General features: G+C 37.2%; 1 protein-coding gene across 1 annotated transcript in view; it reads right to left on the bottom strand.

Moving 5' to 3' along the window:
* Positions 1 to 253: 253 nt before the first annotated feature.
* Positions 254 to 10,287, bottom strand: part of MRC1 (mannose receptor C-type 1) — a 98,587-nt gene continuing 88,553 nt past the window's right edge. The window contains exons 26-30 of the mRNA XM_060659235.3: positions 9,500 to 9,649; positions 4,474 to 4,587; positions 3,621 to 3,785; positions 2,381 to 2,422; positions 254 to 1,224 (exon numbers count right to left, since the gene is read on the bottom strand). Coding sequence (XP_060515218.2) covers positions 974 to 1,224; positions 2,381 to 2,422; positions 3,621 to 3,785; positions 4,474 to 4,587; positions 9,500 to 9,649 — 722 coding nt within the window. The 3' untranslated portion in view covers positions 254 to 973. The remainder of the gene's footprint in view (positions 1,225 to 2,380; positions 2,423 to 3,620; positions 3,786 to 4,473; positions 4,588 to 9,499; positions 9,650 to 10,287) is intronic.

Raw genomic sequence — 10,287 nt, 5'->3', positions numbered from 1 at the left:
TGGAATTCTGAGTGGCATCAATGTTATAGATGAAGATCTGGGGAAATTATGTAAGTCACCATGAGAAAAAATTCATTTTGTACATAATGCTTTAGCAACACATCTTTTCCAAACAGATGGAGGGTCTAGTTTAAAGAATTTATCTAGTAATAAATTGTTTATTTTCAGAGGAAAGACCAGTATAAAGAAAATAGATAAATAAGTCACACTTAAAAGAAAATTTACATTTACCAAGATCACCAAAACACAAATATATTATAAATAGACCTTGTCTTTGATGTTTATTTCACATTATCTAAGTACACCCAGTTATGCAAATTTACATTTTTATTTCACATCTTTGCATTCCTGATATACATATAACAGGACAAAGAACACATTTGCAATATTCAGCCTTGAAAACCCTGCTAGGGGAAAACAGGTTCTCAGCTGCCTCATTCTTTCTGCACATGTACAAATGCAATTCTAAATAACTGATGTAAAAGTCAGGATTCGTAAAAGGAAAATGTGACTAAATTTTTATGCTACCTGAAACAACAAAGAACAAGTTACGGGTACTTGATTTTCAAAATGGTTTTCTAATTACCGAATTATAATTCAATAGGTAACATTTCTTTGGGAGCACCTTAAACTATTTTAGGAAGCTTAGATGTTTGGGGTTCTTCTAATCACTCTGTCACAGGCAGTCGACACTACCGACACACAAGTGAGGCTTAAATGTGTTGGCATTATGGTGTTGTGTGTTCACCTAACATATTTTTAGAAGTGGTCATCAATATCATTACCTCTCTTTCACGAAGATACCTTGCCAGACTAGAAAATGAGCGATTATTTCTTCAATTAGGCAAAGGAAAAGGACAGGCCAGTGCAATACAGTACTAATTGTAAAGGAGACAATCACATTGAATTAAAGAACCTTAACATTTTAGTATAATGTTATGAAATTCAAATATATCAAAATCACATTATGAGACTAGATGCCTGCATGTTCGTTCTGTTCGATGTTGCCCACGAGATCTTTTGTATCGCTAGTTCCTGGACTCAACCTACTGTTAAAATAGAGAGTGTTTTCAAAAGTGTTCTCTTGAGGTAAGTGCACACGTCTCTTCTTGTAAAAGAAATACGCAGCGAGGCCAGCACCTGTTACGATCAGAAGAACCACAATGACCACGACTCCTGCCATGTTAGAAGCTGGTTTGGAAGGGTCCATCTTCCTGGGGTCAGCTGGAAATAAACAAACTCATCAGGATAAAGATGGAGGGAGGCCAAAGGTAGAATGCTATGAAGAACAATACAACTTTCTTTTTGGAAAAACTAAACGAAGAATATATATTCTTTCATTTCAAATGTTCTTTGACATCTGTCAGAGAGAAATGCAGGACATGAGCACAGGAGTCCAGGTAACAGGAAGGATTATTTTAAATGTTAATATTAGTATTCGGTTGCAAGGATATTTCATCTCTTAGTTAATCAATGTTTTAAAATATTTATCGCTGTTTGAAAATAACTGAAGGCTGGTGACAAATACATCATACGAAGATACATAGACTAGCAATAATAATGATGATTTTTAAAAAGCAAGAAAAGGGGCACCTGGGTGGCTCAGTCGGTTGAGCGTCCGACTTCGGCTCAGGTCATGATCTCACGGTTTGTGAGTTCGAGCCCCGCATCAGGCTCTGTGCTGACTGCTCAGAGCCTGGAGCCTGCTTCGGATACTGTGTCTCCCTCTCTCTCTGCCCCTCCCCTGCTCATGCTCTGTCTGTCTGTCTCTCTCAAAAATAAATAAACATTAAAAAAATTAACAAACATTTAAAAAGCAAGAAAAAATAGGGAAAAGAGAAAATCAGAATAGTGGAAATTTGAAATCATGAGTATAATTAAACAAATAGCACCCGTAAGGTTAATAAGGAGGTGGCAGGCAAACCCTAAATCTCACTTTGAGTTTTTTTTAGCTGCTAACACAATAAGCGAAATAAATCAGTTGTCTATAAAATTGTAAAGAACCTTAATGTTCAGGTTGTCTATAAACTTAAAATTTAAAAGGTTGCTTTAAAAAAAAAAATGAAAAAAAAAAAACCCACAAAGATTCGAGAGAAATTTCCCCCATGGGTTCCAAAAGGTAACTCTGCAACACAGCAATGTCTTCAATAATATCTATGGTAAAAACCCCGACCTGACTCCAAGGCCTGCTTTTCTAGAGCATCGTTCAAGGAAGGCTGATGACATAATGACAAAGGTTAATGTAACCCCAAGCAATTCTACTGAGAGTACGGAGGGGGGGGGGGGGTGTGGGAAGGGATTATCATGGTTGCTAAAACAAGCAAACTGTATTGATACATTACTAATACAGATCTTAAAATTTCATAATGAATGGTCTTACCTTTTGTGGTAATTAATGCATGAGTAGGTTCAGCATCAACAACTGTTTGTGAAATAAGAAATCAATTAAATACTTATAAAAACCCATAATAATTGCATGTAGATAATGAGTATTATTTGGCTCACAGATACATGGAGTCCTCCATATTTTGTTCATGGTGATATGATATGATGCGATATGATAGGATACGATATAGATGTATCGTATAGATACATGTATGTATAGATAGGATACAATATATATACGATATACGATATAGGACAGATGATAGAGGCTACAAGACTTATGGGTATGAATGTATGTATATACGTATGTATGTATGTATGTATGTATGTATCTATCTATCTATCTATATATATACATACTATAACAGCATCCTACAGCTGTAGGGAGAGTTTGAATACAATGGAAATCACTGAAAATACAATCCAGTGAGTTGCATTTGAGCCACTGATACTGACCCTCAAAATCTATCCAGTCTATCCAATAATCATGTATTCTTGGCTAGATCTTTTGAAATTGGCCCACTGAAGCCTAAGGTACCACACGGCGTGTTGGAATGAAAAGTAAACTAAGATTTCAACACTGCACCAAAGAGTGTGGTGTCTCAGAACAGAGTTTTAAAAGACTGAGGAACTACCTAATTCCAAAATAACAAGATCTATTGGGGAGAGAGTGTTAATTTACCTAATTCATTTATTTAAATAGATTCCCTAATTAATTTTATCTCTTCGGAAGGATGTTATATAAAGTGGACTGGCGTGAAAATATTAAAGTTTAGGTAGTACCACGTCGTGGGCATATCACACCATTAATTCCCCCAAACTGTGTCTTCACAGGGTCTGCCACTTAATCTCAGAAGGAGATTTCATTGGTCTTCCACGATTTATCCTATAACAAATTCTGAGAACTCTCTGGAACTTTGACCCCATCCCCTTGGTGGGGATGACTTTGTCAACTGGCTCTCCAAACCGCTTACAACTGGACAGTCCCTCTGTGTGGGTATCCCATTAGAAATGCACTGATATACCAACATCATTATGTCAGCTGAGCAAGCTACTCTCTGCTCACTCAGAGCTGCGGATAGCTGAGCACCAGGGCAGAGTGGGTTTTTCACTTACACTGGGGTAGGGCTTGCAAGGGACGTAAAATCACATTATAATCCCACACATGACATCTTGACATTTAAAAGAAATGATGGCCTGTGAACATATGGGCCACAAGGAACATTCTTACTTACTTTTTGGTCTTTTACAAATATACCCCTTGTAGGAAGAACAGTGAATATTATTCCAAAATCCAGAAGCTGCGGATAAAGCTACACAATCATTTCGTTCACCAGAAGGATCTCCTGTGTTCCAGTTGACAAAGGAAACTGGATTGTTGTTTATCCACATCCACATTCCTGGTTGTCAAATTAAGTCAATAAAAACAGAAGTTAAAAATCACCTTTGGGTTTTTTTTTGTTGTTGTTTTTTTTCGAATAGGCTTCAATGAAGGGAGTGCAACCCGGGGCTTGAACTCACAACCCTGAGATCAAGACCTGAGCTGAGATCAAAAGTCAGACGCTTAACCAACTGGGTCACTTACGCAGCCCCCCCAAATCACCCATCTTAAAATAAATTCTACCTATTTGTGCAAAATTTCTACACATATTATTTTAAACTATAATCAATAGTTGTTTACAACCAGACTTTTAGTTTGCAAGATTATAATGACCAATTATTATAGGGGAAAAAACCTGAAAAGAATATGTCTCTTATACAGCTTTCATTGAACATTTATTCCTAATTAGTACAAATACGTATACTTATCCTCCCCTAATTTTTTTCTGAAGATAGAAAATGCTTTTTAAAGCTTCTTAAACTAACTTAGCTACAGAAAACACTCTTTTAATTGGCAGCTTCCAAGATAGCATACATAATACGTGAGTCATTTAAAATTTCAGTTCTTATCGTAAGTGAAAATATGAGTTTGAATTTTCAAATTCTTCACCAATTAATCATTATTTAAGGCAAGACTTTCTGGAGCTGAAAACTTGTTTTGCAAACACCACCGTGAAATATCTGTGATTGTCATGCCGCAAAAATTACCTTCGACATTTCTGAACAATCCTATCCAAAAATTGGTTTTGCTTTGAAGTGGCTCAACTCGATATGACAGAAAACTTGACTCAGCAGCACTTTCAATGGAAACCAAAGAAGAGCCTGCAACGTAGAAACACACACACACACACAATGATGGAACTATAGTTAAGCAGCAAAAAATATTTTTGTAATGACAGTATTGATCTTAGAAGTAATAAAAATCACCCCGACTTCTCCACTTAAGGGACAGAATTTCAAAGAACGGACATTTGACTTCTAAGAATTTCAGTTTCCATTCTGCAAATATGATGGTTTAAGCATCATGTGCGTTACAAACACCGAATGAGTTGCTGAAGGACATGAGAAGATGAGTAAGACAATGCGTCTTTTCTCTTTTTTTGAAAACTCTGCTTTAATGTTTCAGGGGCACATCAAGCTCAACGTGTGCAAAACAAAACTCATAAAATCCTTGCCTAGAAATCTTATTCCTCCTTAACTGTTTCCATGTCGGTACGTAGCGTCATCATCTTCCCATTTGCTCGAGCCTGAACCTGAGAATCACTCTTGGCTTCCACCCTTTCTAACACCAATGCCTAATCTTATTGATTTTACTCTTTGTCAGTCACGTCTGTCTGCTGTTAGTCCATAACTGGAGGCCTGTATCTCTCTCTCTCTCTCTTTCTCTCTCTCTCCTTCGCCCATTTTGCCCAACCTTCTACCTCCCTCCCCTCTGGCAGCCATCAGTTTGTTCTCTGTATTGATAATTCTGATTCTGCTATTTGTTTACTTATTCTTTTTTTTTTTATCCCATTTCTGCATAGGATAATATGGTATTTATCTTTCTTTAAATTATTTCACTTGGCAAAATGCCCTCTAGGTCCATCCATGTTGTCTCAAAAAAAGCACAATCTCATCCTTCTTATGGCTGTGAAATATTCCACTGTGTGTGTGTGTATGTGTGTGTGTGTGTGTACCACATTCTCCTTATCCACTCATCTACTGGACACTTCCACATCTTGATTATTATAAATAATGCTGCAAACAACATAAGGGTGCATGTATCTTTTTGAGGTAGTGTTTTTGTTTTCCCTGGGTAAATACCCAATAGTGGAATTATTGGCTGATATGGCACTTCTATTTTTAATTTTTTAAGGAATCTCCATACTGTTTTCCATAGTGGCTGTAGCTATTTGCATTCCCACCAATGGCACGTGCGGGTTCCTCTTCCTCTACATCTTTGCCAACACTTGTTATTTCTTTTCTTTTTGATTTTGGTCATTCTGACAGGTTTTGGCCATTCGCCATGCCATTATGGTTTTGATTTTTATTTCCACAATGATGAGTGCCGTTGAGCATCTTTTCATGTGTTGCTGGCCATCTGCATGTCTTCTTTGGAAAAAATGTCTATTCAGGTTTTCATAGAGTGTGTCTCAACAAGGTTATGGTTCAGGAGACATTATAGACAGATAGACGGATGCATTAGAAGAGAAAATAAGTACGATATGTAACTGACATGTCAAACCGAAGACTTGTTTTAGGTGAAACAACCAAAGGGGAACATGGAAAAATAGAATTCAAGCTGTAAGAAGCATAGGATTTCAAGTAGAAAGAATAGAAAATCATTCCAAGAAGAGAAGGAATAAGAGAAAAGACAGGGAGGGAAGCATAGTGCTTACTCAGGAACATGGCGCACAGATACACGGACTCTCCCATGTTTGGTTTGTGGTGAGAGGAGTTAGACAAAGGATGGATGGATGGATAGATTTATCTACTGCGAGGAGCCTAGAGTGCTAATAGATGGCTCCGTTTGGCCGGACTAATCTGACCCACAGGTGAAAAAAGACTTGGGTTGGGCCTCACTGCAGATGGCAAGAGATTGGTATTTAGGGTAGTGATAAAGAACACTTGGGTTTTTTTTCAGGCAGCAGAATGATGCAGTGCCCTAGAGGAGTAGTGATCCTCTAGGTACGGGATTGTAGAAAGTAAAATGAGATAGGAAACTGACAGACTGGTTAGATTACTATGGCACCAACACCTTACACTACATTAGGGTTGATTCAGCGTCAGCATTAGAGTTTATGGTAAAATACTATAGCTTTCTAATAATAACCACTAATATATTTTAAGTACTCCATGCCAGACATTTTGCTTTGTGCTTTACCAGTATGATCTCCCTAAACTTTTACAACAACCGTATCAAATGAGCACTACCCCCTCTTCATAGATAAGGAACCAAAAGTACAGAAGGTAAGTAATTTGTCAAGATCCCGAAGATAGGAGAGGGTAGGGTCATGGCATGATCCAGGCCTTCTGGATCTCAAAAACCTACACTTAGCCGTGTGCCTGCATCCCATGTGACTGGGTCCTGGATTATCCCCTTGATTAGTGTTTTTATTTCACAGTCACACATTCCATGGTTTAATATATTTCAGGGATGATAACCGTTTCGAAATATTTATGACATATTTTGGTAAGTGAAAGTCATTCATTTTATTTACAGGAAAACTCAGTCCTCTAAAATTGGAAACAAACTTTCTCCATCTTCATTGCAATTTTAAAATCTCATTATTTATGTATTTATGTATGTATGTATTTATTTTTAAACACTTAATTTTTGAGAGAGAGAGAGAGAGAGAGAGAGAGAGAGAGAGAGAGACAGTAAGTATCCACGGCAATCCTCTACAAAAGCAGTAAGAACACTGACAAATTTTGGAACCCTAAAGATTAATAAACAGCATGTAACAATCCAGCAATACTTATCTTAAAAAATTCAGTTTTTGTGTTAAGAGTGAGCTTCATGATGTTTTAACTTGCTCTAATTTCACTGCATTACCCTCAGCTCTCTGTTTACCTTAAAAACGACAGCTCCCAAATCACAGTGAAAACTAACAGCCTAGAAACCACTAGAATAATCAGAATGGCGGTGGAGCTCTTGCGAAGTCCCACTTCAAAGAATTTCCATTATTTTATCTCTCTGACAGTTCCCTGGAAAGTCTGAGTTGCAAAGCTTTGGCTTTATTTGCCCCAATTCAGAGCTCTTCCAAATGTAAACGGTCTTGTCTCTGAAGGTGTTCATGCAATTATCTAACACCACAGGTGCCTGAGGCAGGGATAACAGTTGAATAAAAAAGAATAACAAAACAGCAGCAACAACAACAACAACAAAAGCTTAAAAGGAAAAATGGGAATAAGATGTCCATAGTGAGCTCCAAAAAGCTTTGATCCATTCTTGAGAATCGACAAGGCCACAGACATGCACTGGGGCGTGTACATGTGCATATTTACAAAAAATCTGAGAGATTTCTAAGCTCTCACTCTGGCTAACCTTGAGGATCTGCAAGAAGGAAGTGAGCACTAAGGCAGAGTTGTTGGGGGTTTTTGTTTGTTTTAGAGACAGAGTGTGCTGAGTTGGGGAGAGGGGCGGAGGGAGAGAAAATCCTTAGCAGGTTTCATGCTGAGTGACACAGGAGTCCATCCCATGACCCTGGGATCATGACTCAAGCCAAAATCAAGAGTCGGATGCTCAACCAAATAAGCCACCCAGGCGCCCCACTAAGGCAGAGTTGTCAACTATTGTATGAGTGTGGAAGCTGTCATTAGCTGACCCCCTGAACTAACTAAGCAGTAACTACCATGATGACACATGAAAAAGAATATAAACTTTACAAAAATAGTTAAGGAAAATCACTGAACAAGAAAAAAAAACCCAGCAAAAACAACACACTCTGTGGAATGGAAAGAATCTTATTCCAGAGTTGTACATCATATTATTTAAAATGTCTAATTTTCAACAAAAAACATCACAGGAAATGCAAAAAAAAAAAAAACAAAAAAAAGAAGAAAGTATGGCCCATACGCAAGACAAGGAGTAAATACCAACTGTTCCTGAGAAAGTCACACCTTCGACTTACCAGAGACCAAATCATCTATGTTAAAGAACTAAAGGAAAACATGGCTAAAGTATGAAAAAAGAGTATGAGATACGTCTCACTAAGTAGAGGATATCAAGAGAGAGATACAAATTATTTCTTAAAATTCTGGAGTTGAAAATTATAATGATTGAAAGGAAAAATTCACTAGAGTAGCTTAACAGCAGATTTGATTAAGCAAAAGAAGTAACCACAAAAACATGAAAATAGGTAAGTTGAAATTATCGCATCTGAATAATGGAGGAAAAATAAGAAAAATTTACAGAGCCTCAGAAATTTGTGGGACGTCACCAATTAGATCAAAATATACATAATGGATGTACAAGAAGGAAAATAAAGAGAAATGGGCAAAAAGAATACTTGAAGGAATAATGGCCCCCAAACATCTGAAATTTGATGAAAAACATTAACGTATGCATCTAGCAAGCTCCACATCTATCCGAGCTCCAAGTAAGATAACCGCAAGGAAATCCACATCCCCGAGAAACTGTCAAAAGATAGAGATTCTTAAAATCAGCAAGAGAGAAGTGACTCATCATGTACAAGAGATCCTCCCGAGAATCGACAGTGATTTCTCAACAGAAACCATGGAGGTCAGAAGGCAATGAACGACACTCTAGATAACTCAGAATGACAATCCTAACAATTTAGAATATTAGAGCAGGATGCCTGGGTAGCTCAGTCAGTTAAGTGTCTGATGCTTGATTTCAGCTCAGGTCACCATCTCGTGGTTGTGGGATCAAGCCCCACATTGGCCTCCATGCTAAGCTGTCTGCCCCTCCCCTCTCTTTCTCAAAATAAATAAATAAATATACATTAAAAAAAAACTACAGAACAAAAGACTACTAGGGCAGAAAGTGAGAAAGACTTATTCAGCAAATGATTGTTTTTCTACTGTAATTCTTTAAAATTTTGAGGCTGTAATGTTATAAATTACATTGGGGACGCATGATGTGGACCATCCTGTCACAATAGAAATTAACAAGAAGAATAAGCCGGTGTGTTTACATTCCACAGGATTTTAATGTACAGTGTTTTTAAGTACCATGGTAATCCGGACTAGGTGATTATGACATTTTTCTTACAGTAAACGTGGCACCTACCCATTCGGAGACATTCCAGAGAAGCCTGGCCCCAGTTTCTCGTGTATGAAGATTCGATATAGTAGCAGTGACCATGGAAGGGAATCCATGCTGTGTGCTCAGACTCTGGGCACCTGCCAGGCAGTTGTGGAGGTTCGGTGGCAGGGATTTCTGTTAATAAAAAGACATTTAAAACAAAGCGAAGCGTGAGGTTTCTCTACTATGTAGAATAAAAGATTAGCAGCTCAGGAAAATTTCATCACCCATCACCATTTTTTAAAAAAGTTCTAACGGTAATCATTTGGATCCGCCATTTTTGTTATTGGGTGTTCTTTTTAGTGTATCTTTTTCTTTTCTTCATTTTAAATGTATTTCAGTAGACGCTACTCTGGCAGAATAGAAATCAATTGCCATCATAATGAAGAATGCAGACCTATAAATATTTACGAAGGTGTTAAGTTCCTAAAAAAAGTTATCAAAAAATAATTTGCAAAGGGAGTCCCCCTTCACTGTATTCTAGGAAAATTATCACCTTCCTATCACTGACTCTCATTAATCGATATGTAGTCTGATAAAATTATATTGATACAGATGTGCTGTCAACATAAAAACCAGTCATAATTGCCTGACAAATCTGACATCACATAATCTCAAAAATAAAAATTCAAAAGTTTATAAAGTGCAAATAAACTCTAGCCATGAAGAAAATTTTCTGTCCCCATTATTTGGATCTATGTATATTTGCTTATTATCAAGTTAGTCTTCTGTTATGTGAAGGAAGATGTTTTATTATCTTGTTCTTTAAAGCT

The sequence above is a fragment of the Panthera onca genome, chromosome B4, assembly GCF_046562875.1.
Source record: "Panthera onca isolate mPanOnc1 chromosome B4, mPanOnc1 haplotype 2, whole genome shotgun sequence".
Lineage (NCBI taxonomy): Eukaryota > Metazoa > Chordata > Mammalia > Carnivora > Felidae > Panthera > Panthera onca.
This window is presented reverse-complemented; position numbering and strand designations above follow the sequence as displayed.